We start from the raw sequence: 27279 nt of genomic DNA, 5'->3' as shown, positions 1-27279 counted from the left end.
GTGGAAATAGAACATGAACAGAGCTTCCAGTGGCAGTGACAGTGAGCAGGAAAGCTATTTCTTCTGCTATGTTTGGCTGCAAAAGCACATGGTTCCAAGTGCAGATATGAGATATCCCATGTTTCTTAAGATATATTCAATGAAATATGTAATGCCTATCGCATACCATTTGACTTGCATATCTTTCCTAAATTAACCAAGACTCTATAGATGTAATCTGTCATCTGGCTGCCAATAGTAAGTGCACTATGTCCGTGCCATGCCATCTTCATATAAGTCTGGTTGAAAGAGATTATAGCACATAAATTCAAAATTAAAAAAGGTTGATTGAAAATTTTCCATAAAATGTGTAAATTAACTCCATATCAGCAACCTTAAAAAATCAAGACTTGGAGTGATTAGTGATACCTTTGCCTTCGTCCTGGAAATCCTTGGATATAGCAGGCTTCAGGCAATGAAGTAGTTGGGTTCTTTTCCACTTTCTTAAACAGGAACTTTATTTCTTCATCTGGTGCTGCTAGTGCCGAAAGATGTGTTGTACAACTCTTCTTGCATGTCTCTGGACAGTCAGGACTATCAATGAGATAGAGATCAAAGAACTTCACCAAGTCTTATAAGAGATACAGCCTCAAGGATAATCTAATTGATTCTTGCACCACATGCTGTCACAAACTTGAATATCAAACTAACATTGCAAGGTTAATTAAACGGATTTTGGTATTTGCAATATTTTTCCTTTAATATGCAGAGAAACAGTCTTTCATATGCAGCTGCCATTTTCGTGGCAGTGAACAATTGCAACCCTCTTTCCCTAGCAACCTTGCCTTTCTTCCTGCAAAACCTCTCTTCATCATTCCAAACCCTATAGAGAGCCTTTTCAAGGAGGCAACAGTAGGAGGAAAGTGTAACCCATTTCTCGTCCGACAATTACTGACCCCGTGATGCTGGCAAGTCTTGTAGCTATTACTGGTTTCCCAGTGAGTATTGCTTCTAACAAAGTATGATCTAGTCCCTGAGCTCGGAGAGTTGGATTCACGAAAATATCTATTGCATTATAGAAATTTGCTAATTGAGCTTGTTCCAATGGACCCAAAACAAGTATGTTGGCCCCAAGATCTCTGTATCTAGCACCCCAAGGCCCATCACCAGCAACAAGAACAATAACAGTTTCTCGGAATTTTTCATTTTCCATAAATATTTGCTTCAAAGCTTCAAAAATTAAAGGGTGCCCTTTATCTTTTACCAACCTCCCAGCCATTCCCAAAATCAAAGATCTACTTTTTGAGATGCCAAACTTCCCTTTAAAATCATTTCCTTGAGAGAAATCAGGTTTGAAGATCTCCTGATCTACTCCATTAAGAATGATGTGGACTCTTTCTTCTGGGATCATGTAAATCCGTTTCAGGACATCTCCGGCATGGTCACTCGTAGCAACATGGTGAGAATATCTTGGAAAAAATCTCACCTCTTCAACAACCTTCTTAGCTCTTTCAGTCAGCACATAAGCCTGCTGTTCTTCAGGAGTCCGCAGAAGCTCTTGAATGATATCCGAATGAATGGTTTCATATGCAATCCCATGCCATGTAACAGCTAGATTTGTCAGGTTCTTTGCTCGAGTATGCAACAGTCCAACGCTTTCTGTGTGGATCACATCAAATGGTCTTCTGGTGGAATTTTGAGTTTGAAACTGCTTCCAGACGACGGCCTGCTCCAGAATAACCAGCACCTGTTGGCTTTGAAAGATGAAAAATAAATTGCTAATTGGATATCTTGGAAGGAGGAATTTGGTGAAGAAGTAGTGAAAATGTGCAGCTCATGGCCCCTTTTTGCAAGGGCAAGGTGTAGAGTCAAGGCATGCCTTTCAAGCCCTCCTGCATGAGACTTATGAGGCCATTTCTTGACAAAAAGGGCAATTTTAAGAAGTTTAGGAGGAGGTTCAGAAGGGAAAGAAAGATGATTCCAGGCAGAAGGGAATGTAAGTAAGTCAATGTCTTCCTTTGGATTCTGCATCATTATTTGGTTTATGGAATAGCAATTGCTGGAAAAATGACACCAAAAAAAGATTGAGATGAAAGAAAATGCAGAAAGAATTGCAATTATGCAGCAGAAATAATGGAACCTGAAGATTGCAGTAATCTGATCGTTTGCCATGAAACTGAGAGACTTACTTGATCAGATGAAAACTTTGACCCAAATTTCCCCTAGCAAAAACCTTTTGAATCAAGATGCATCACATCAATCTAGAAATCTTGAGGATAAGTTTGAACAAGTTATTAGACAAAGTTTCTGTCTCAAGTTACTGGCACATGGGCCTTTACTAGCATAAGAGAAGCAGAATCCAGGAAATGAGCCATTTCCCGTGGACAGCTTTTTAAGACTAAATACATCAGCCTTAGAATTGAAAAATAAATTGACTTGATGGGGATAATTGCATTTATTTACCCTGATTTCTAAGTTCTCTGATTACTATATTAGCAAAAAGGGTATCTGCAGACATTGCAACTCCAACTGCTCAAAGCTGTGCAGTTTTAATTAAGAAAACCAAGCACAGTGCACTAGTCCCAACACCACTCACTTAAAATATTACCAAAGTATGCATCTAAACCAGTAGATCATCCCAGGAGTGTCAAACTTGGAAATAAATTAGTAAGAGACATCAGAGACACTTGATAGTTTATATATAATTAAAGTAGTTGAATTTCCATGTTAAAGTACATAGTTTTATAGCTGAAATGTTTGATTAGTAGCAAAAATTCATCTCTGGTGGCATTGAATCCAAGACAAGCAAAATCATGTAATCATCCAAATTATGAAAACAAAATATGGAGAACAAAGAATTCCATAGTCTTTATAGATATACTCATTTTTAGCGAGTAAAGGCATAAATCACAAGAGAAATGTAGATAAGCAGAGCCAAAGGGACCAAAACTACCAAAGGACCAATAGCAGCGAAAGTGTAAAGACTCCCACAACTCAGAGTCCCCAACTTAATCTGAACCATAGCCACCAGAGCTATCATCAGAAACCCACATCCAAAAACCGAACCAAAACCCGAAACCAACATCCCAACCCTCAGCCACGAAGTTCACATCCCCAAGACTGGCGCCAACTCCATGCCCTGTTACGTCTTTGCTATCTTTGCTTATTTTTATGGCTTGTTTGATGGCTGATGCAATGAGGCTAGAGAAGAGGAAGGAGCTGAATGAGTACACGTGGCATGCAATGAGATTCTCGGCGACGTTGGAGTCAGCGGCACAGGCGGGGGAGCTGGGGTCTATGAGGGTGGGGGTGGGGTACCATGCAAGGCCAAGGAATAAAGCGAAGGTGAAGAGTGAGTTGACGTTAACTATCCCGTCTAGTGCCATTATGTGGATGGTGGTGCTGCTGATCATGCGGCGGCGGACTGTGTATGTCGTCGGCGGTAATGGGGCGGAGGAACGTGGAGGAGAAAAGAGAAATTTAAGCGGAAACATGTTCTCGGGGTAGCAAATTGGGGGGTTTTGGAATGGGAACTGACGGTTGCTTTGCAGATTGAAATAAGAATTGAAGAAAAAGTAGAGAAAACTTTTGGGTTTGTTTTTCTGTTAGCGTGGATTTCCCGCCACGGAAAGGTATTTGCAGCTATTAAGAAAAGGAAAAACATACCGCCGTTGCCGGGGATCGAACCCGGGTCACCCGCGTGACAGGCGGGAATACTTACCACTATACTACAACGACCTTGTTAATATTACTGAAATTTTATTTACTGACGATGCTTTATTGTATTTTCATTATTTTGCATAGACTTAAAGAATGAGTAGTTGATTGGTAGGTTTTGGATTATTGGTTTGGGATAAGACAAATGTACTAGTACAACGGAAGCTTTATAGTAGAAAAGCAAGTATACAAGTTAGATCAAACTATAATTACAGTTTTTTTAAATTATGTTATAATATAGTTTATACGATATATATTGTATCATATATGAATGTAATTGTTAAGATTTATGTAAGATTTAAATCAATTACTATTAATTAATTGAGTTTAAGCTTTTAAAATCACGTGATTTAGGTTCGAAAAATTATTAGGTCAATAGTATTTAAACTTGAATTGTTATTAAAGAATGTACTAAGTTGTTGTGAGTTTTGACATTATGTTAGTGAGGTCTTAATCCGGAGAAGGATTTGAGTGAGTGAGTGAGTTTTTACACCCCATCTCACATTAGGTTAGAAAAGTTACTAGAGCAGTTGTGTTAAACTTGAATAATTATAGTTATCTCAAATACAAATTACATTAAGTTAGCTTTTTATGCGATGTCCAAAGAAAGTACAAATTGCATATATTAGTTGAATATTGATTATAAGTTGAGTGATCCGAACATAAAGTTGATTTTTATTTATTGTTAAAAGATTGACAAATATATAAATTGGTTTGTGGAGTTAGTTTAAACTATATCAGGATTACATTGAAAATTGAGAGCTAACTAGAAATCAGCCTCAGCCTCCAACCAAAGAATCGGAGCCAATGAGCCACAGCCACCATCGTTAATTGTGCCGCCAATCATGGAAATATAGACTTCAAGTAGACATATGTATATAATATAAATTTAGAAATGGCTGATATTGTCCAAGCTAATCCAAAAATAGAGTATACAAATAGTGCTATTAATTTTTCCTGTTTTTCAATGTCATCCACTTAGACTGCATTGTGCAATTCAAGGGGCTGAGGTTCTAGTGGTTGAACTGTCAGCTTTTTGGATGGCTGAGATTCATGTGATGATCTCTTCATGTGAAAGGAATGTTGGAATTGCGACAGCTATAAGAAGGAAACCAGTTTTAGCTAATTTCACTTCAAAACTGCAACAAACTATGGCTGATGAAGATGAAGTGAAGCTCTTTGGCATGTGGGCAAGCCCTTATAGCCGCAGGGTTGAACTAGCCCTGAAACTTAAAGGAATACCATTCCAATACGTTGAAGAAGACCTATCCAGCAAGAGTTGTTTGCTTCTCAAGTATAACCCGGTTCATCAGAAAATTCCTGTCCTTGTCCACAATGGAAAACCAATAGCAGAATCATTAGTCATTATGGAGTACATCGATGAGACCTGGACAAACAATCCTATTTTGCCTCAAGATCCTTATGACAGAGCCATGGCTCGCTTCTGGGCTAAGTTTATAGATGAAAAGGTATATTGAGCTCGACCTTTTCTTAATTCTCTGTTGAAACAATGAATATAATCAGTTTTTGGGGTCATTTGTTTGCAGCTTTTGATGACAGCCAGGAAGGTTAGTTTCGCCTCAGGGAAGGAAAAAGAGCAGGTCATTGATGAAATAACTGAGCAGCTGAAACTGCTAGAGAGTGAGCTCCAAGGGAAGGAATATTTTTCAGGTCCTAGCATCGGATATCTGGATATTGTTGCCAGTGTTTTAGTATTCTGGTTTGGAAACGTGCAGGAGGCTTTGGGAGTTGATATGTTCACACAAGAGAAATTTCCGATTATATTCGGATGGATTGGAAAGGTATTTGAAATTGATGCTGTCAAGGAATGCCGGATCCCAAAAGAGAAACATCTTGAGTACATCAGAACCCGCCTGGAAGCCTTAAAATCTGCATCTAAGTAAAGCCTTTAGAATGACCCTGTCAGGATTGAGATCATGAGGTTCTATATATGCTATTGTTTATTATATATTCTGCTTATAGAAGAGAATAAGACTTGTTTTATTCAAGTTGAAATTTTATGTACCTCTTGTCAGCTGAGCTGCAGAGCAATTTGCTGATGCAGTACAGCAGTTTTTACTGCCGCAAGCAACTTCCTAAATTGTAAAACTTTCCATAGACAGAAATTCAAGCTAAATAAAGGTTGCTGATTGTTAACATCAGCAAGATTACGGTATTCCAGACTAAGAAAAAGGATTCCACATTTCTTTGGTTCCTTTGGCGTTAGAAAATGAACTTATGATGCTTGATGGATTATTCCTAATTAACCTCATGAGTCGTTATGTGGTTGGTTTTAGGTTATAGCGATTCAATTTGGGACAAGCCAAAACATAACTTCCTCACACATAAGTGTAAGCAATTTTCTGATTAATTTCACGGCCATCTAGTTAATAGATTACCCTCGGATGTATGTGTGTATTCCTAGGCAAAACATAAATATACAAATGGTATCACCTAGAGAGTATAGGAAAAATATATTAATGGTGTCATGTATCTAGTCTCCGATGGTTGTTAGGCAACATCGTGCAATCCTAGGAGCTGAACAGCCAAATTTTTGGATGGCTCAGGTTTAGAACCATGCAGCAATCGGTTTATGCTAGAGGTCTATTAAGCTATAAGAGTAACATGTTATCAACTAAGGGGGAACAACAGTAAATCATTTATCCCATAGCCTTTCAAAACCCAAGAAGAACTATGGCCGAAGAAGTGAAGCTATTTGGCATGTGGGCAAGCCCTTTCAGCCGCAGAGTTGAGCTAGCCCTGAAACTCAAAGGAATACCCTATGAATATATTGAAGAAGACTTATCCAATAAGAGTCCTTCGCTTCTCAAGTATAATCCCATCCATAAGAAAGTCCCTCTTCTTGTGCATAAGGAAAAACCACTTGCAGAATCATTAGTCATTCTTGAGTACCTTGATGAGACTTGGACAAACAATCCTATTTTGCCTCAGGATCCCTATGAGAGAGCCATGGCTCGTTTCTGGGCTAAATTCATAGACGAGAAGGTGTATATTACATTCCACTCTTCTATCATTTCGTTTTGAACAATCAGTTTACCAGATGTATATGGCTTTCTGTCTGCAGCTCTTACCAACAGCAGCGAAGGTTTCTCATAGCACAGGAAAGGAACAAGAGCAGGGTGTTGAAGAAGTGCATCAGCAGCTGAAAATTCTGGAGAATGAGCTCAAGGGGAAGGAATTTTTTGCAGGTCAGAGTATTGGATACCTGGACATTGTTGCACATGTTTTATTCTGGTTTTATAGTGCAGGAGAGGCTTCAGGAGTACAAGCACTAACGACAGAGAAATTTCCAATTATATCTGAATGGATTGAAAAGCTCATAAAAATCGAAGCTGTCAATGAATGCCGGATCCCAAAGGAGAAACATCATGATTTGATTAGACTCCGCAGAGAATCCTTAAAATCTGCTTCCAAATAAAGTCCTGTTGAACTCCTCTACTACGGCTAAGATTATGTCCCTTTAAACGTCTGATGTATTCCTTCAACTTGTTGAGATTACAGTTACATCGTTTGATAAAGTTTCCTTAATTGAAGTGATAATAATGTACCTTCAGGAAAGTTCTGCTGCAGAGAAGTTTGCTGACTAAGTGCAGACAATTTCTTTCTTTGTAGTTATATTAGTATATTTTTCATGGATAGGAAGTGAACCTGAAGGAACTATGTAAGATGTTCCGCATGAATTTCTACATCTTTGAATATGTGCTTTATCCTCACCCCTACATTTGAATTAAACTAACACCTATGAGAACAGCTAAAACTTTCATGACTAACTTGGAAATACAATTACATTCAGTGGTCACCTCTGAAGCTATCATCAGTGGTGTGCTGATGTTTTTGAATGACTAGAATTGAAGCATTGGTGTTGAAATCTGTAGAAGCCAAAAAATCCCCTACTGTTCCGAGCTCTGGACACTCCTCCCAGTCACTCAAAGTTGTTATCGATGAATTCCCTCTTCCACCCTTTCCAACTATAATTAAGGAATACACTTTTCTTAATTCTGTTAAAGCTGCCACAGTTTCTCCCCCATTGCTAACATGCTTCTCTGTGTAATTAGCTTTACCTGAAGCAATATACCTGATCATGGGAAAAAAAAATAAGGTTTCACTGTCAAAATTTGTAAGCAAATAATCACGGAGGGGGGACTGGAGAGCTGAATGTTTTTGTTAATGTAACCTGTTATAGAATTCTACCAGAGAGGCATTGTCTATCACAGTCTGAGAATTGCTAGTTGACACAGTCAATAAGAACTCATTGTCCTGGTTATGACTTCCTGAAATCTGTTCTCTTACTGGGAGGAATCTGATGAGTGTCAAGTTAACTTGTGGATGGCTGCTTATCCACTTGGAAAATGCCAATGCCTCTCTATCATCGGGGCCTCCAAAGAACAAAGTTGCTACATGTTGCACCGAGTTGGAGCCATGTGGTTGCTGGAATCCAGTTACTGTTCGGTCCACAAGAATCCCAACCGAGCACGGAGCATGGCGCAGAACCCTCTGGTTAGTTGCTCTAATCCCTTCCTTGTCAATCTCCATATTGCCATCAATGCGTTGATGCTTGTGAAATGGAAGGAATATAATAGATATACGCCTGTCCTCAGCACCAGTACACACATCCTCGTACAAGGATGCAAAAGATGACACAGCCTTAACAATGTTGATCAAAATTTTTGTCTCAGAGGTAAAGGTGTCCACAGCATCATTTATCTCAACAACATCATCTCCACCATAGTCATCTTCGTCACTGTATTGATCACCCTCAGCAAGTTGGTGGTACATCAGATTGGTTTTACGCTTCTCCGGGAGTTCAACCAGGTGCATCAAGTAAGGGGTGACTATTGCTCTTTTTGATCCACCCAAAGCTGAAATTAGTCCGAGTGCTCCTGAAGAATGCCTTGAGCCATAGGTGCAAGCCAGAATTCGGAGTTCAGACTCCGGGTCATGCAATTCAAGTGAGGTTTGTTTGTGAGATAAGGATTTTTCTTCTCTTTTTACTGTAAAAGCAACTATGATCCCTCCAATAACCGTGTCAAGCACCACTGTGGACAACAGCACACTATGGACATACGGATTCCACCATAACTGCAGCAATAGTGACGAAAACAGAGAATAAGCCTACCAAAAGGCAACACTTTGTTTCTTTTGAGAGTTTAGGAATAAGATCATACTATCAGGTAAAGAAAAACTAACCCTGGAGTTTGGTTCTACATTGATAAGTTGAAGATCGAAATGGCCCTTCAAGCTGAGTATCAAAGAAAACATGAATCCTTCATTCAGTGGGATCTTTAAGTAATGGCAAGCTGCTAAGGTGCTGACAAGTTTGCCCCCGAAGTTCAACAGGATCATAACAACAACCGTAATGATGGTGGCAATACTGTTCAAATAATTTACATCAAACTGAAACCCAATGTATCCGAAATAAATTGGAAGTAAGAAGTTGTGAACAAGATAACTGAGTTTGGACAACAGTGTCCTACATGTTTTTCCTTTTCTAGGGAACATCAAACCAACAAAGAAACAAGAAATCGTGCTGCTATATCCACATGTTTCAACAATAAACGATAACACCAGAATCAGGAAAAAAATAAATGAAACATACGCATTGCCCACGTATTTGTTTTCCCTGTCCGACTTGTTAATCCATAAGGCCAAGTATTGGTTCAAACCAATAAGCGATCCGGTTACAAGAAAGGTGAGAAATAAGAAAGAAAAACTTTTCCATGAACCCACAGCCTGATATAGAGAAGCTACAAGAACACATGACATTTCATTGACCAAAGAAGAAGTTACTGCCAATCTTCCTACATCTGAAGTGTCGAGCTTCAAATCAGCTACTAATCGAATCACAACAAGAGACGCTGAGTTCGCTAGGATCATCATGATAATGGTGGCAAATTGTATCTTCTTGTCAGGGATTCTCAGTAGTTTGATGAAAAGTGGGCTCAAAGCTGCTCCAAGGATGCTATTTAAGATCAAACCACTATAAGCAATAATGCTTGCTACATACAAGTTGCACTTTGAAAAAGATATATCTGTCTCCAAACCGATTAAGAACATAAATATAATCTCAAACAAGTATGAGAAAAACTGATAATAATCCGCAGAAGTAGGCTGAATGAAGAATTCCCTAATGTGATGAATACGGCACAATACCGAGGGGCCTAAGACTACTCCAGCCTGATACATAAGAGATAAAACCACATAAAATGTCTAGCCTGAGAGATCATGTTGTAACAACTTAATCCTGCATTTTGTTTTTTCTAGAGAGGAAAGTTTTTCTTACTAGAACTTGTGCAACTGGTCCTGGTTGTCCCACAGGCTTGAGGAGAAGGTGGAAGAAATGGGAGATGGCAAGAATGCAAGAGGTCTGCGTCAATGCCGTGACCAAAGGGTTGAATGAGTATTGATCAAGGCATAAACGTTTGTGTATGATATCCATGCTGGTTTACGAATGGTAAGAAAGAAGATATAATAGCAATTTTAAGTTGGAAGCACATAAACATTTGAGGAAATAAAAGAAAGTAAAAACAAGATTGAAAAGTGTTTTGCAGGATTAGTCAAAGTGGAAACCATAGAGGTAAGAGAAAATCAGGTCTGATGGTCCTTGATTTTCTCTCTTCCCCTTTATTTCCTTGAAAATCTCTCTCTCTCTCTCTCTCTCTCTGCATAACTGCCTGTGATTTTTATGTTTTGCAGTTTTTAAATAATTTTTGTATGGCTGAAATTAACTTTTTGAAAAAAAAGAGACATGCTATTAAATCAAAGTCAAACGCGCAAGTGCATGCTGATGAAAATGTTAATATGTTTTCATGTGCATTATAGCCAGTACGTTTATATGATTATGGTATATAATCAAGAAATAACCAGCAACAGCTTAACTCATGCAAAAAACCTCCAAATTGTCAATAATAAACTAGGTGTTGACAGATCCAATGAGTTGCTGTGCATTTATCCTTGACGATCCTAGGTTACTGGGAACTTGGGTGGATATGGTAAAATGCTCTTTCTTGCTTCATACAGATTATTGTTGTTATGATGATTGGAAGTGCTGAACAGTAATAGATCTCGATTCTGCTTATTTCATAGGGCATGTGGAGAGGTAAGAAGAGGAAACAGGCCTGCAGGCAATGTTTGTCATTCTTACTTCTCTAGATTTGACTTGTTGAGGAATACCTAATTTGTATAACTTTCGAGGTTGTGGATAAGGTTTTGTGAATTCTGTATAGCTTCACAGGGTTTCTGACGGTTGTATTTTTGTAAGCCATTCCAGGGTTTGTAACTCGGCTGAATCCCTCTAAGTTTACTGCCTGTCTTTTGTAAGTTTAAGGTTTATCCTACCATGAAATGAATCAGAGTTAACTTTCAATAAAAAAAAAAAGTTTAACATATCAAATGTAAGGATACATGCACCTCAGATCAAATTTCACAAAATCTTGTAATAATGGCACCTTGTTTGTCAGATGCATACAGGGTCAATCGGGTTTCCTTTCCTAAAACTCGAATGAATATTTGGTTGGTTCTGGCCTTTGAGCAAAGCTTTTTGTGGTCTGATGTTTAGTTTTATGGTTGCCACTTAGGAAGAAGCTGCAATAATCATAAACTTCAAACTCTTCTGATGTCCTGATGACAGGCAGATAAAGATCCCAGTAATTCCACCTAAATAGTTACATTGTTAAACAGCTACCCACCATTGATACACGGAATAGTGGTATACCAACTTTGCCTGGTCTTGCAGATACTAGCATACATTCTGGGTAAACTGAATGCTGTATGCCTCTTTCCTGATGAATAAGAGCACCAGTATACGTCTTCTGTAAGTTCTGCAGCTGTGACCTGCGTACATATAACTAATGTTTGGTCTCTGATAACTGGTTCATTATAAATTCATAACTAAGAGTATTATTTTGGTTATGGCTGCCATTTTGATGGGTCCTGACTTTTAAAGTAACAGATTTGAATAAAAAAAACATCTCTTTGGTACAATGTTGCTGATTCGTTTCTGAAACACAAGATTATTTCTAAAAATCCTAAGTTCCAAGAGGTTGACGAGAACATGATAAAAATGGTGATAAATTCTTCAAGCTTTTCAAGAAGTGACAGAACACAGCCTAATCTAATCCAGTGCTGATGGAAAGTAGTTCAATTGAGTGAAAAAGTATAAAGGGGAGACAGACCAGAAAGCTCTAGTTGCCATGCACTTCAAAATCAGATTTTCAATATACTCTGTTCAGGAAGAAATCAATCCACACCATTAAACATCATAGCTGAAAAGTGGGATTCATACCTTACTTGTCCTTAGAGACATGCTTGTCCAGAAATGCCTTGGCCAGATTACTGAAGCTTACAGTTACAGTCTGAGCTGCAGCATACCTCTCAATGACATCAACCACTTCAGGCTTTAGAATCTCCTCCCTGTTAGACTTGTTACAAAGATAATAAAGGGCCCCCAGAGCGTAATTCACCTGACAGTCAATTATTATGTTTCTCAGATGTAGCATAGTTAAACACAAGCAGCTTTAATACATCAAATTCCTGCATTAATTCACAGCAGGTAAAGATCATAATGGATGTAGCTCCCCAATATAAGTAGGCCTTGTGAAGTTCCCTAATACTATATTTTTTTCCTGAGATGAATCAATCCCAGTAAGTAAAAACTAGATGCTAGTTAGATGTGCACCATAAGTTAAACTCCCAAGTTCTGTCTTACATACAAACTTAGAGAGGGAGGGAGTGAGAGAGAGGTTTTATAATGAATTTAGTACAATGCACCATGCCAAGTTCTATCTCTAGGAACTCGAAACAATTAGGGGAAAAAAAAAAGAGATAACCAAGAACAGGAGTTTTTCCACTCACTGTATTTCTGACTGGGCTTGATAAACACTGAATGACAAGAGGGATTCCATCACACTGAGTGATAATAGCAGCATTTGCTGGATCTGCAAAGGAAAAAAATGTACTCATAATGCAAAGGTTATCATCAATAAGAAGATAGAAAACCATAATTTAAGAATTAAAAGCCCAGACTTACCTACACAAGAATTGCAGATACCTCCAATTCCAAATTCCGCAAGCTTCTCATTTGGTTCTGTTATGCAGTCTAGGAAGAGTTCCAAAACATTGAGCTGTTTGGAAAGTAAGATGTTAGTGTGGTAGAAAAGTAAATGAAAGACATTACTCATTGAGGACAAATTATTTCATAAAACATTGGGTTTTGAACCTGGCGCAAGAATGAATAGTTATATGGATCATAAGCAAAGTTTGCCAAATTGGCGGCAATCTTCTCTTTTGTTTCTGTGAACACAAGTACCCCATCAGTTAAGGCGCTGTGAAACAGAGGATCTAATGGATTAGTAGGGGTCAAATTTTAATACAACATTACCAAGGTGCAAGACGCTAAACCTGACATGTCAAAGATTACAGACATTATATGTAAGTACATTCTAAATAATCTATTAAACAAGCATACAGAAGCCAAAAATATCTGATTTGGCTACCACTCATTTCAGAAAAGCAATTAAACCGAACTCCCCAAGCATGTAACACTGTCTGAAAAAAATTGTACTAACTCTTATGATAATATGAATTAGTCTGCACTACACAGAGATGACCAGAAGGAAAGTTAAGATAGTTAACGAAATTCATATTCTTTAACGAAGGGCAAGATTATTGGCAACATAATCAATGCAGGAAAGAAGTTATTATAAATAATGCAGCATACCTTCATCAGTTGTGTTCTGAAACTGACTCACCAGTTCCTAAAGTGAAATGGGAAAAAACAAGTATTAATAAATTGCTCCCACATATGCTCTTTAACATGAAATTTTATACCCAGAAATCTTGGTGTCTAAATACAGATACCCAATATTATTTTTTTTTGAAACATTCGATATCTAATCATGCTCATTATCATACACAGAAAATTCGCCATATAGAAGAGACTCATTGTTCCAGTGAAGAAGCGCATAGCAATAATCACAGAAATAACAAGGGCTTTTTTCTGGCCCACTTGACATCCGCAGTTATTTTTGTAGCGTTGCAAATTTTACAAACGACACACTTCTGAACATGCCGTTCTAGTTGAAAGCTGTACATCCTCTGTATGTCTCTAAAGGTTACCTGCAGATATTGCAGCCTTGGAGTTCCATACTTTCCAGTTCTGTCTCCCTGCCTTTGATCGTTGGTAAACATGTGGGCTGTTTATATGAATTTACAATACAGTGGAGTGCAACTTTAGAAAAGGTCAAAGTTTGCAATTTTTTTTTAACCCAAGTTTAACAACAAAGCTCACAAACTGATTCAAGTGGGCAGAAGGGAAGCCTTAAAAAGGCTCAAAAGAAGGAAATTTGGGGCTTTTAGAGTATTGCTTTGCTGGGTTTTGCTCCCTGTGAGATTCCACAAAACTACCGGAGGAGGGCAGGGAATGAGAAGACGGTCGGAAAAAGAATACATGAGCCTTTTAATAAAACATGACTTTTTTTTTTGGGTATTTTTTATATTAAAAATTAACTTACTTTAATCAAATAAAGTGTTTTACTTTCATTTGTGTTGACTCTCTTATTCCAAAAAAAAGATTGAATTTTATGAATTAAAAGAAAATCCTTCAATTATTTTTCTAATATGGTTTAATTGTGACCCTAATTCCTCCTGAAATTGCAATTTTTTTTTTGAAATTATCCCTAAAGTTGTACCAAAAACAAATTATGCCCAAAGTTAAAATTTGACTAATTTTAAGTTTCTTATAATATCATATTTAACTTATAATTCATGATAAGTACTATGAGGATCTAAATCGTATGATCTTCAAAGTTTAAACTTAAGTTAGTAGTAGTGATTGACTTGAATTGTTATATAGATTTTAACAATTATATTTGTATCATATGTATGATGTGCAATATCATATAATGCATGCAGCCATAAACTATTTTTAGGTTAAAATCATGTTATGGAATCATTAGAATAAAATAAAAACATTAGAAAAAATTTGCAAGTTGTCAAAATGGTTATTATATAAACCCAATGTCTAATTAATTATTAATTAGGACCAAGCAGGCATTATAATCTAATTTTAGTCCTCCTTATCCTTAACCAATGTACTATCAAAGTTTTTATGCTGATATTAATAGGGAAATAGAAAATCATAAAGTGTCGTGTAAAAAATAAATTAAAACAATGAAGTAAATAAACTTTATCTTTTATAATTTACTATATATAATGGATTCTATATAAATAAACTATTAAAGCAGTCATTAAGAGTTTTATATTTATGGGTTAAATTAAGTTCAATCATTCATGGAAGTTGACAATCTTGTGGTCCTTTCAGGGATTAAGGAGGAAAAGGCTTTGCCAATAACCCACTAGCTGACGAATTTCACGGCCTTGTAGGCCAAGAAATCTTTCATTTAATGAAATGCAACAAGTTCATAGGAAACTAGACAAAGTAACCATTTGCTCCTCATTTCTCCATGGAGCAGAACTGAGATGGCAGAAGAAGTGAAGTTATTTGGCATGTGGGCAAGTGCTTATAATCGAAGAATTGAGCTAGCCCTTAAGCTGAAAGGAATTCCTTTCGAATACATTGAAGAAAACCTTTCAAGCAAGAGCAAGTTGCTTCTGGAACTCAATCCTGTCAGTAAGAAAATCCTTGTGCTTGTGCACAATGGAAAACCAATCTTGGAGTCACCTGTCATTCTTGAGTACATAGATGAGACCTGGAAAAATAACCCTCTTTTGCCTTAGGATCCTTATGAAAGAGCCACGGCCCGCTTCTGGGCTAAGTTCATAGATGAAAAGTGATATTGAATTTGATTTATATGCCATAGAGTTCTATATTGTTTCTGATGTTCTTTTATTCTTGTTTGCAGATCCAGCCCAGAGCTAAGAAGGCTAACTTGGCTGAAGGGAAGGAACGAGAGCACGCGGTGGAAGAATGTTGTCAGCAGCTGAAAATGCTTGAGAATGAGCTCCACGGGAAGGTCTTCTTTGGAGGTGATAGCATTGGATACTTGGACATTGCTGCATTTGTTATAGCTTTCTGGTTTGAAGTGGTGGGAGAAGTAGTGGGCCTGGAGTTGGTCACCGAAGAGAGGTTTCCCATTTTATGCAAATGGATTTTAAAGATGCAAAATATCGATGTAGCCAATGTATGGAGGCCTCCAAAGGGGAAACACGTAAACTACGTTAGAGCTCGCTATGAAGCCACAAAAGCTGCTTCAGAATCAAGAGCGGGATGCCATCTCCCATGATTGATCTCCCACAGAGGGAATATTTCATTCATGATATCGGGTAAAGAAAATTGAAGCTGCCAAAATCCAACAGGTTAATTCGATTCCAGGAGTTCAAACTTCATAGGCAGTAAAGTCATGGATCATGCTAATTTGCAGGGTTTCTTTGATAGAAAGAAGTTTGAATCCCAATAAGTTGCATACGTGGATATATACTTTAACCATTCTGTAGTTGAAATATATATAATTTTTCTCTAGTAATGGAGGATTGCTGTCTATAACAAAGACTTGGAACATACAGAGAGTTCAATAGGTAGATTGTTCACTAGGCCAATAAATAAAATAATAGGAAGCAAAAGTTTGTTATTTAATGCAACTATAAACCATGTAGATACAAGGTTTAATCATGGAAACAGCTTTGGAAAGCAGAAAGCACTCTCAAGATCTCAGCACACCTTAACAATCAAGATATCCATGTATCCCCAAAGAGAGATGAGATCACCGATTATTTTCGAAGATACAATACTTTGCAGAAAACTAAATCAGACTTTCTTGTCAAAAACCATGAGCACTGGGATCCTTGACGATTGTTACAGGGCAAGTAGCATGTACCATCACATAGTTGCTCACACTCCCAATCAGTACCCTATTTCAAATAAAAATCGGAATATCAAATTCAATGTAACATGAATAAAAAACAGCTCGATGGGGTTATTTATCTATGAATGATCTTGAACCAAAACAATCCACCCTTTAATTACCAGGAAGATCATAAAGATTTACCTTTGGATGGTGCCAAGTCCTCGGCTACCCATGACCAAACAGTCAAGCTTCAAGTCTCCAACAGCTTCACAGATTCTGTCTCTGGCATCACCCCAGTAAATCTTTGCCACAATAGTCACCTGTAATGGATACGAGAGCAAAATCAGATCAAAGATCAAGAAATAATGACAAAGAACAGAAGGAGAAATACACATTGAACTGCCAGGGGAAACCTGCTTCTGCCTGGAAGCAGTATCAACCAAGTCCAGAACCTCAGGATCAAGGTTAACCTCGTACTTCTGCATCACCTCCTCCTCACGAAACTCCGCCAAAGGAATCAGAGCTACAATTTAATATAATTTAATCAAACATCGTGGAATACAAATGATCATAGCATAAAACTTGATCAAAAATTGAATCAAACTGTACAGTCACTTACGTGAGCCGGTGGTTGACCAAAGAAGGTTGCGGGACTCGTCACTCTGTTGGGGCTTGACATGGATGAGATACAGGGTATCACCTTTGTCTAGCAGATTGTCAACGGCCCATTGGAGAGCTAATTTGCTTCCCTTGGAGAAATCCACGGCTACACCAATTTTCCTTTCTTTTGTCATCTTTTCTCCTTAAGAATTCGAGCCCAGAAAGAGTAACAAAAATCTAAGCAGAGGAACAAGGCTTTGAATTCCAAGCAACAGTTTTGAGGAAACAGGAGGAAGCTTTTTAGATGCTTCTGCTTAAATTAGTTGAACGGCCTTTTTTTATTCTTTTCTACGGTTTCCTTTTTGTGAAGGCCAAAGCACATAGTCAGGATCGTTGGATTGCCTTGCCAAGCTGTGTCACGTGGGATTGCTGCCAGGATTGTACTACTAAACTATTCAACTATTCTTAGTCGAATAGTATAATAATACAGGGAAAATTCTCCATGTTAAACTTTTGCATCAGAGAATTAGAAAACCGGTAAACTTTGATATGCTTTTGTAATTCCCAGTTCAGTTTTGTAATCAAGAACAGAAGAAGAATAATATCACAGGTCACTACATGAGTTAATATCTCACATGAATTAGTATTAGACTGATTTGAAATGAGAGAGTTGATATCAGAGTCTCTAAAGATAGTAAGCTCTTATTGAAGTAAGAGAGGATGTCAGCCTTCTAGAAATGAACCATGTTAATCTCACGTCAATGAGAATATATGCTCCCAGCTTAAAGTCATAAGTTCCACGCTCTCACCACACCCTTATCCTTGATGCTTAGAGTCTAGAGATGATATAGGTTGACTCTAGGTGAAAGGTCATTTGTTCAGCTCGTGTCTTCTCTCCACACCAATAATCCTTAGCTGAAACTTGAAGGATTTTCTTTGGTTGAGTCCATTTAATCATACTTGCGTAAACCATGCCTCTGTATTAAGAAAAAAAAAAGTTCGTTTTTATTTATATGATGATAACTCTATTATATTGAGTTATTTTAATACATTTTGGGGCTTAAGTAGCTAGATCTTTGAGATTTTAGATTCAGATTTTAGTATTTTAGGTGTTTTTCTAATTTAAGTTTTGATTACTTGTTAAGTGATTAATTTAAGTTATTTTTGTTAAATTTTATGTTGTTTTGTTTTAAATTACTTTAAGAGTAGTTATTACTAATTTTTCTTATGACTTTTGTAAGAAATTGATGAAAAAGACTCATTTGATGAAAACCAGTATAAGTATGGTAATGACTTAATTCATATATGTTTCGGTTTTTTGATCATATCTCTCTCTAAAAAACTCCAAATGAGGTGATTCTTAAACTACTAGAATTATGAGAAAAAGGGCTACAATGTTTATGTAGGCTAATTCACCTAGTTTTGAATGTATGGTGGTCAAAATATTTGTCAAAGTCGAAGCACTGCAGTAGTACGTATGGACTAAACATGATGCGGTATTTGGAGTATAACTTTCAATACAAGAGTCCAATTGACGTGATTCTTGATCCATTGAAAAGTAAGAGACAAGGCTAAAAATTATATGTTTACCACTTTGCTCAGTTCGAATCATATCATAGTTAAATTCACGTTTGAAATTGATAGACTGCCACAGCGTGGGGAGAACAAGGCTACAGCGTGGATGAAAGGAAGCACATATACAACACATACAAATTTTCAGAGAGCTCAACGCTGCAACGCTGGAGAAGTAGCGCCGCAGTGCTGGGTGACTTTCCAAACATAAAAGAAGTTGACGGGATTTTAGAAATTAGGTTATTTGGAACCTATTTAAGGGACCTTTTTCAGAGATTTTGAGGAAGAGGTAGCAAGCAACTCCTCTGGAGATTTGAAGCTAAGAACAAAGTAAGAAAACAAAAAAATTGGAGGGAGAATCAAGATCACAAAGCTCTAACTATTAGTTTTCTTTCTTTTCTTTAACTTGGATTCATGGCTAAATTTCTTTGGATATTGTTTTTATTAGATATTATGAGCTAAATTATTTTTCTAGGATTGCAATTGAACTCACATGTAATCTAACTTTTAACCTCTTTCTTACTTATCTTTAATGGGATTTGAATTGTTTATTTCAATTTGTTCTTAATGCTTTTAATTGCTTAGCCACCAATTAAATTGATTTAGGAATCTAAACAAACTTGGAAAAGGGAGTTTAGTGTAGACTAAAATTGGGATAGCATATGATCATATTAATTGATTTGCGTATAGGATAAGGATATACCTATAGGTCATATGTAGCCAGATTAAAAAGCCTAAACTTAATGAGTCTGTTTTAATTTCAATTCACATACGGATATAGTGTTTTAGTTAAAATAGATATTTTTATAAGATAAGTCGGGAGACCTTTATAAATAATTTAAGAATCTAGGTTAGCAATTCAAACCATTGAAATAAGTTAAGGAAAAAAGATAAGATTTAGATGAAATGTGAGGGATATTGTAATCCTATGCTTGTTTGATTTGTTGTTTGCCCAATTATCTTGTTGTTTTAATTTTTAATTAAATTAATTTTAGTTGAGTAATTTTTAGTTCAATTAGAATTCACATTTTAATTATTTGAATAAAACTAAATTGTTTTAATTTTAGTACTTCGTAAAATTTTAGATCAATTCTCTATGGGATCGACACTCTACTTGCTAATATACTTTCTATTCGATATGTATACTTGCGTAATAAAATTTTAGCTGACATCTTGTTAAACTCTAAACTCATGTAGGCTTTCTAGAGATAGAGAGCAAAAGTAGTCATGAACCATGCACTGCCAAATAAAGCCCCCAACCGACATTCAGCTCATTCCATATTTATTGCAAAACATATTTGTTTTGAACAACATGATAAACTTAGATTATGATAGTGAAGTTTATGCTATCATACCTATACTAATGCAGTAAATGTCATCTTCTTAAAAGAGGAATTTGGATCTCTTTTATTGAAATCCCACATCCTTCTGGTGAAAAAATGACAAACCATTTATGGGAGAAGTTTGGGTTTAGGCCGTAGATTTTGGCCCAAGAAAACTCCAAGTGTTGGTCTTGAGTCTATAATCTGGGCAAGCCCACCAACTCTTGAAAAAAGAGCCCAGCTGAAGATTATAAGGTTGAATAAGATGAAGTTGGCATAGTTTAGGCCAAATCATTTAACTTGAGCACTTGCTTTGAGATCTTTTCTATGTTTCTAGAGAAGATTTTATCGAAAAGAAATGTGCAAGGAGGTTTGGATAGCATATCAGCAAGATCTGGAAGCTAAAATGGGTTTTCTAGAATAACTTATAGTTTCTTTTTCTTTCCAATCATTTTTCAATTACCATTCCAGTTAACTCTAAAATTTAGTGCCAAACCTGTCCAACCAAAATCTAAAACCGAAGCAGTCCATTCATTCTCACCTAATCCATTGGGCAAGCCCCCCAACTCTTGAAAAAAGAGCCCAACTGAAGACTATAGGGCTGAATAAGATGAAGTTGGCATAGTTTAGGCCGAATCACTTAACTTGAGCACCTGCTTTGAGATATTTTTTGTGTTTCCAGAAAAGATTTTATCGAAAAGAAATGTTCAGGGAGGTTTGGATAGCATATCAGCAAGATCTGGAAGCTAAAGTGGATTTTTCAGAATAATTTATAGTTTTTTTTCTTTCCAATCATTTTTCAATTACCATTCCAGCTAACTCTAAAATTTAGTGCCAAACCTGTCTAACCAAAATCTAAAATCGATGCAGTCCATTCATTCTTACCTAATCCATTGGACAAGCCCCCCAACTCTTGAAAAAAGAACCCAGTTGAAAACTATAAGGTTGAATAAGATGAAGTTGGCATAGTTGAAGCCGAATCACTTCACTTGAGCACCTACTTTGAGATCTTTTCTGTGTTTCCAGGGAAAATTTTATCAAAAAGAAATGCGCCGGAGGTTTTGACAGCATATCAGCAAGATCTGGAAGCTAAAGTGAATTTTTCAAAATAACTTATAGTTTCTTTTTCTTTTCAATCATTTTTCAATTACCATTCCAACTAACTCCAAAATTTAGTGCCAAACCTGTTCGACCAAAATCTAAAATCGATGCAGTCCATTCATTCTCCCTGAATCCATTAGGCAAACCCCCCAACTCTTGAAAAAAAAGCTCATCTGAATACTATAGGGCTGAATAAGATGAAGTTGGCATAGTTGAGGCCGAATCATTTAACTTGAGCACCTGTTTTGAGATCTTTTCTGTGTTTTCAAAGAAGATTTTATCGAAAAGAAATGTGGAAAGAGGTTTGGACAGCATATTAGTAAGATTTAGAAGCTAAAGTGGATTTTCCAAAATAACTTATAGTTTCTTTTTCTTTCCAATCATTTTTCAATTACCATTCCAGCTAACTTCAAAGTTTAGTGCCAAACTTGTCCAACCAAAATCTAAAGCCGATGCAATCCATTCATTCTCACCTAATCCATTGGGCAAGCCCCTCAACTCTTGAAAAAAAAACCCAGTTGAAGACTATCAGGCTATATAAGATGAAGTTGGCATAGTTGAGGCCAAATCACTTAACTTGAGCATCTGCTTTGAGATCTTTCTTGTGTTTCCAGAGAAGATTTTATCGAAAAGAAATGTGCAGGGAGGTTTGGACAGCATATCAACAAGATCTGGAAGCTAAAGTAGATTTTCCAAAATAACTTATAGTTTCTTTTTCTTTCCAATCATTTTTCAATTACCATTTCAGCTAACTCCAAAATTTAGTGCCAAACCTGTCCGATCAAAATCTAAAAACAATGCAGTCTATTCATTCTCATCTAATCCATTAATCAGCAGGTTTTGTTGACTAATAGCTAAACCTTAAACCCCCACCCAAAAAAAAAAGGAAAAAGAACAAATAAATGCTCAATAGCTAACCAAAGATCGAAAAGAAGTCCACAAAATAAACCACCTCCAACTTATCTGGTCTTTGTTAATGGCAAACTTTTCAACAATGCTTTGCCTTTGTTGTAGATAACAAAGGAATAAATGATTGTGTTCATACTTTTAAATGTCAAGACAGAAGAAGAGCAATCATCAGTCAACCACATTAACCTTTCTTTTGTTTGAGGAAACAACAAGCCCCTTGGCCCCCTAATTAAACCCAAATTTGTACCTGTTTAACAACTCAATTAGTTTTGCATAAACCATGTGAACATCCCTGACTAGACTACTCAAATTTGGTAATTTACCAAACTGCAACTCCCTAACAAATGGCAGGTGAGTTTGCAATCACATGGCTGGACAAATGTACGGTCCAACCTACTAGGGCCCACATAGCACAGACACAACACAAAAAACACACTGTGAGAAGTCTTAGACCTGGTGCCCATGTCCTTTACTCGTCATGTCTAAGTTGTCTTGGTTTTTTTAATCTGTTTTTGTCTTAAAAAAAATCCTCTTCCATACTTCCGTTCCTTATAACATCAGTTAAGAAGTCCCACAGGATTCTCTCTTTGCCTATCTTTCCCCCCTTTTTTCTTTTCTACCCTTTTTTTTTTCTCTGAGTACATGCGTGAGACACCAGATAATAATTGTATCTTGTCGAACCAGCAACATCCATAATAGCAAATCATCAACCCCCTCACCTGATTTCTGTTCCATTTCACAGGGCAAAACTTGTAATTCATTTATGATGGCCGTTGACCTAAACAACTCTGAGTTATTGCTTCCTTCTCAGTTTTTCACTCCCCAAGACCTTCATGGTCTCTCACTGGATAACAGCAACAGTAGCAGCAACAAACCCATCAACCAAAACGCCTCTTATTATGTATTTGGCTCAACTGATTCCTGGTCTGAGTTTAGTTCACCTATTGGCTCTGAGCTGAGTTCAAGCTCAACAGAGAGCAGTGAAGAGGAAGACGATTACAGTGGTGAGTTGACTCGCCAGATGGCTCAATACATGCTTCAAGATGAAGATAAACATGAAAAGGTATTTCCTCTTCTTGGTCATGACAGATTCGATTTTGGCTTCAAAGTTTTAGTTAAAAAAACTTATCTTTTTTTTTCTTTTGATTTTTTAGTCCTGGGGTTTGGCTGGTTCACCAGAATCAACGCTCTGGTCACAGCTTTGGTCGAACCTTTATAGTCCTGTTGGGCCATCTAGGGGGCCATCTCCGCCATTGACACCTGTGGTTGGGAATTTTGAAAAGATGAAGATAAATGAAGAAACAGCCAGATATAACCAAGGTGAGAGATTTATAAGCACATCCACGTCAATCCAAGTATCCAGGAGTAACCCATATGCTAGATTTCAATCAAAGCGAACCCTTGTTGATGATCAAATAAGAGCTATCCAAGTAAGCAGGAATATCATTAGTTTTTTTCTTCTAGACATATTTACTAGTAATGAAATTGCACTAATTTAACTTCTTATAAATAACAGTTTCACAGGCTTAAACAAGAGCAAGCTCAGAAGCAAATGGAACAAAAGCCAAGGGTTAAACATTATCAAAGCAAAGGGAGAGTCTTCAGTGACAATGGCCAAAAAGCTGCCTCAGACTCTAATAATCCCTGGTATACTCGGCAGCAGCAGCAGCAGCAGCAGCAACAACAACAGAGCAACCAACAAGCCGGTTCTGATATGAGGGCGGTTTTCCTTAATGCATCCGGTTCAAGAAATGGTTCTTGTGGGACTGGTGTCTTCTTGCCTCGTGGAATAGGAACTCCTTGTGAGTCACGCAAGAAACAAGGTTCAAAAGTGTTCCATTTTGGTGATAATCTTAGAATAATTGAAAGGTTCTTGGGGTCGCTTTATGATTTAGGCAAAAGTTTGGTTTGATTTGTTGGGGTGGTTAAATGTTCAGTGGAACTATCAGCTATCCGATTTGCCGATTAAGTTTGCATTTTTATTGTGTTTGGTTTCCGAGTTTTGACTATGAATTCTGGTAATTGGTTTATATGCCCATGTTCCGAGATTCCTTTTCATCAACTAAATATTTCTCGTTTGCTAGTGTCCAAGATTTGATCAATGCGAACAGGAATCTTCCCCGCCCGTGGTCCCCTCCTGGTTTACTCCATTTGCATGTTGCTTTCAGCAGAAACTTGGTGTAAATTTAATTAATAGTATTTTTACCCTGGTGGATTTGGATTTTGCTAGTCAGTGTATACACAGATATCCCTTCCCAGATATTTAAACCTGGATTCTGTTTTGATCAGGATGTGCCACAGTTCTGATTCCCGCAAGAGTACTTCAGGCCCTGAAGCTCCACTTTGAGAAAACAGGGGTCCCATCAAGGTTCAATAGTGGTTTCCCTCTTGAACACGGTAGCTAACTGACCACCCCAGAAAACAACATTATCGTTAAGCCTTTTGTCTTCACATTTGAATTTAAAACCTTTTTCTGATTCCATGCAGATGCTTCTGTGAGTGGGAGGAATAGCATGTATTCACAGCAAAAGCGCCAGCCCAGGACGGTGCCGGCTTTGAACCATCAAGACGTTGGTCTACCTCAGGAATGGACATATTAAAATGAGAACCCTCTCAAGCACACGGGGTTGCTTCTCACTTCTAATTTTTCATTTAAGCTAAATGAAGGGAACAGAACAAGTTCAAGGCAGAATAAAGAGGAAAAGAAAAAAAAGACACAGCGATCAAGTACAGGGAATCTACTGAGAGTAGGACAAACTAATATTACTTATACGGTTAAGAAATATGTATTTTTCATTTTTTTTCCTTTTCTAATTTTGGGGTTTGAAGTTAGATGGGCAAATAAAATAAATACATACAGTCTTTGTTTCCTCTGGCTAGCTGGCTGGCTGGCTGGCTGGCTGGCTCAAGTCTTTGTAAGCTTATTGAGTATGTCTTTCTTTAAATCCTTGTAATAAAATCAGCTATCAGCAATATGAACTTCCTTTGGTATCTCATCGAAAAGTCTTTCGTTTCCACATTATAGAAACTAACAGAAACAAAAGTGGAACAATCATGGCATTCACTTCTATTTTGTGCCCTTTTATCACTTTCTGGCATCAGTGAAAAACTTCATTATGTTGATTTTACAGGGATCTCATGAAAATGTGAAGATTCAGTGAACCATTAAGTAAATTTAGCCTTTCTACCTTTCATAAATGGTTTTATGCAAGTTGGTGAACACCTTATTTTACTTTTGAACATGAACGTAAATGAAGCTCTAGGGGTAGGGGGCGCTACAGAAACTGCCATGCCAGAAACCAAATTCGTGCCTTTCACTCATATAGCATAAAGCACAAGACCCACTTGGACCACTTGTAACCTTAAATCAAAGGCACGTATCAGTATGACCAGAAAGGCAGAAACTAATTAATCCGTTTGGGTCCATGTAGTCTATAAGGTTGAAGATCACTTTCACCTGGAAAGTTTCCATCATCCAAGTTTCTTCCATAAAGAAGATTGTCCTTTTTAGGTGCTTACCAGGTAAGACAGGGTAGTTTTCTGATTTGCTACCGCCAAGAATCTTTGTGCACCCTTTTGTCCTTTTGCTGTGTTTTTCGTTTATATCTGGTGCTGACCGTCTACGCCCTCCATACTACTGGTATGGGAAAGTTGGAAGGTGAGGACCTTGATTTTTCAGTCTTCCATGTGGAAATATGTGTTTGCTTCTGGTTTTGTGGGGTCAGAATCTGTCCGTTCCACGATCAATCGACTCGGTCCACATTATTTGCTCTTATATAGATGGATCTAGTAACCATGTTAGATTCTTTCGTATATCATTTTTATTCTTTTCTTTTTTTAAATATGCTCTCGTTTTTATGCTTATCATGTACAATACAGGGCATGTTTTTCTAAATATTAAGCGAAATTGTACCAAGAAAATGTTGAAGTGATTCCATCTTCATTCTGATGAAGGTACTCCATTTTATTTACTTTGAATCTGGTAAAGCAACACGAGGAAGATGAAACTGTTGCTTTTTCTTTTTGCCTAGTGATGCGTATGAAGCCACTTTCTGGCAACATAGGGATAAGGTGCATTGTTAAATTTTGTAATGATGGGAGTGATCGATTAGGCATTCATACTCAAGTATTTTGATCGCTCAAGGCGTGCAATTTGTAGGGCAATTGCGGATTATTATGCTTCAAATATTCCCAGCAAGTTTGTGTGATGGGGTTATGTTGTTGTCCGCACACACTTGCTGTAATAGCAACTTGTACAAACTATGGAATCCTGATACTCCACTTGTATCCTGGGCTGTATTCTTTGTTGATATTCGATTCGGAGTTGAAATTCAATACCGAGCTAGCTTCAAGTTCTAATTGTTGTAGTTTTTGTCATGTCAGAGAGAGAGGCAAATGAAGTAGTTCATGCTTTAGCAGGAGTGAGTGTGGAATTGTCAGCCAAATGGTCCCGGATGATTCCATGCCTATTAAGTTATGTTTTTGATTAATTAATACCATGGACACGATCTTAATCTTACGAATACATGCGTCTACTACGACCCATCAAAACAGTAATGAATATCTAATACTACTTGGCAATAAATCGAGCGAACTGGTCAGGCAGAGACGTTCTGTCAATTGGCAAAGAACATTACAAACAGCGAAGTTCTCAGAAGGAAAAGAAGGGCTCCGTAATACCAGGCGGTTTCAGAGGCATGTTAAAAGATGGATATAAGTTGGAATTTCTTGATTTGATTTACCCGTTTTGCACCAGACAAAGAATAATATAGGGACCACTGCCTCTAATTGTGGAATTTGATGGGGGGCGGTCAATAAACAGGCAACTGACCCAGGAGAGACACGGCTGGAAATTGTTCCCATCTTTTTATCTTCTTCTGGATGAAGCTGAATCTGAAGATAATGAGAGTCAGAGCTGCTCGCTCGAGACGCCATCTACAGCAAATCCCAAGAACAGATATATATGAGCTATCAAAAGTTCTAAAGATATACCAAGCAAAACGGCAAGTGGATGGCAGCTTGGTGGAAATTTTTGTGCCTAGCGAGCTCTTTTCAACCTCAGGTCCTGTGACCAAGAGAGTCCAGTCCTCCCTTTGTCACGATCCTGAAGTAAGATAAAAGCTAGTCGATACTTCACTGGTCAATTGAAATTAGGCCGTGTGACTTTTGCTATTTACTTTGTCTCTCTGTGGTAAATTTGAAGAATTTTTTTTTACCTTAATGCACATTAAGCTTTAATGTTGGATTCATGAGACTGG

At 37.4% G+C, this 27279-nt stretch overlaps 7 protein-coding genes, 1 non-coding gene and 2 pseudogenes across 8 annotated transcripts; 4 read left to right on the top strand and 6 right to left on the bottom strand.

Moving 5' to 3' along the window:
* Positions 1–173: 173 nt before the first annotated feature.
* LOC110412891 (UDP-Glycosyltransferase superfamily protein) lies at positions 174–2666 on the bottom strand. Its single transcript, XM_021423532.2, is given in 5 exon segments — positions 174–278; positions 409–898; positions 900–1714; positions 1716–1748; positions 1750–2666. Coding segments are annotated over 4 exon segments (1449 nt in total). The 5' UTR covers positions 2152–2666; the 3' UTR covers positions 174–278; positions 409–699.
* A 117-nt stretch (positions 2667–2783) lies between these two features.
* LOC110412892 (uncharacterized) lies at positions 2784–3855 on the bottom strand (annotated as a pseudogene).
* Positions 3646–3717, bottom strand: TRNAD-GUC (transfer RNA aspartic acid (anticodon GUC)). Its single transcript has one exon. It is a non-coding gene; the product is annotated as a tRNA-Asp (tRNA).
* Positions 3856–4676: 821 nt separating the features above from the next.
* LOC110412518 (glutathione S-transferase U7-like) lies at positions 4677–5864 on the top strand. The gene is made up of 2 exons (XM_021423063.2): positions 4677–5165; positions 5244–5864. The coding sequence occupies exons 1-2, from the start codon at positions 4737–4739 to the stop codon at positions 5598–5600; spliced, it is 786 nt and encodes a 261-aa protein (XP_021278738.1). The 5' UTR covers positions 4677–4736; the 3' UTR covers positions 5601–5864.
* A 526-nt stretch (positions 5865–6390) lies between these two features.
* Positions 6391–7135, top strand: LOC110412483 (glutathione S-transferase U7-like). Its single transcript, XM_021423020.1, has 2 exons — positions 6391–6702; positions 6782–7135. The coding sequence occupies exons 1-2, from the start codon at positions 6391–6393 to the stop codon at positions 7133–7135; spliced, it is 666 nt and encodes a 221-aa protein (XP_021278695.1).
* Positions 7136–7398: 263 nt separating this feature from the next.
* On the bottom strand, positions 7399–10958 carry LOC110412482 (cation/H(+) antiporter 2-like). The gene is made up of 4 exons (XM_021423019.1): positions 9998–10958; positions 8905–9891; positions 7892–8796; positions 7399–7792 (listed from the first exon to the last, which is right to left on the bottom strand). The coding sequence occupies exons 1-4, from the start codon at positions 10151–10153 to the stop codon at positions 7507–7509; spliced, it is 2334 nt and encodes a 777-aa protein (XP_021278694.1). The 5' UTR covers positions 10154–10958; the 3' UTR covers positions 7399–7506.
* A 135-nt stretch (positions 10959–11093) lies between these two features.
* LOC110412486 (ARM repeat superfamily protein) lies at positions 11094–14155 on the bottom strand. The gene is made up of 7 exons (XM_021423021.1): positions 13831–14155; positions 13433–13469; positions 12932–13005; positions 12743–12836; positions 12568–12650; positions 11999–12176; positions 11094–11547 (listed from the first exon to the last, which is right to left on the bottom strand). The coding sequence occupies exons 1-6, from the start codon at positions 13900–13902 to the stop codon at positions 12000–12002; spliced, it is 537 nt and encodes a 178-aa protein (XP_021278696.1). The 5' UTR covers positions 13903–14155; the 3' UTR covers positions 11094–11547; position 11999.
* A 1037-nt stretch (positions 14156–15192) lies between these two features.
* On the top strand, positions 15193–16003 carry LOC110412487 (glutathione S-transferase U7-like; annotated as a pseudogene).
* A 270-nt stretch (positions 16004–16273) lies between these two features.
* On the bottom strand, positions 16274–17562 carry LOC110411979 (universal stress protein PHOS32-like). Its single transcript, XM_021422364.2, has 4 exons — positions 17137–17562; positions 16931–17040; positions 16719–16837; positions 16274–16581 (listed from the first exon to the last, which is right to left on the bottom strand). The coding sequence occupies exons 1-4, from the start codon at positions 17309–17311 to the stop codon at positions 16491–16493; spliced, it is 495 nt and encodes a 164-aa protein (XP_021278039.1). The 5' UTR covers positions 17312–17562; the 3' UTR covers positions 16274–16490.
* Positions 17563–20991: 3429 nt separating this feature from the next.
* LOC110411978 (G patch domain protein) lies at positions 20992–24996 on the top strand. Its single transcript, XM_021422362.2, has 5 exons — positions 20992–23084; positions 23176–23451; positions 23538–23844; positions 24311–24418; positions 24509–24996. The coding sequence occupies exons 1-5, from the start codon at positions 22785–22787 to the stop codon at positions 24619–24621; spliced, it is 1104 nt and encodes a 367-aa protein (XP_021278037.1). The 5' UTR covers positions 20992–22784; the 3' UTR covers positions 24622–24996.
* The last annotated feature ends 2283 nt before the right edge of the window (positions 24997–27279 follow it).

The sequence above is a fragment of the Theobroma umbraticum genome, unplaced genomic scaffold (genome assembly GCF_002168275.2).
Source record: "Theobroma umbraticum cultivar Fairchild unplaced genomic scaffold, ASM216827v3 scaffold_95.0, whole genome shotgun sequence".
Taxonomy (NCBI): Eukaryota; Viridiplantae; Streptophyta; class Magnoliopsida; order Malvales; family Malvaceae; genus Theobroma; species Theobroma umbraticum.
This window is presented reverse-complemented; position numbering and strand designations above follow the sequence as displayed.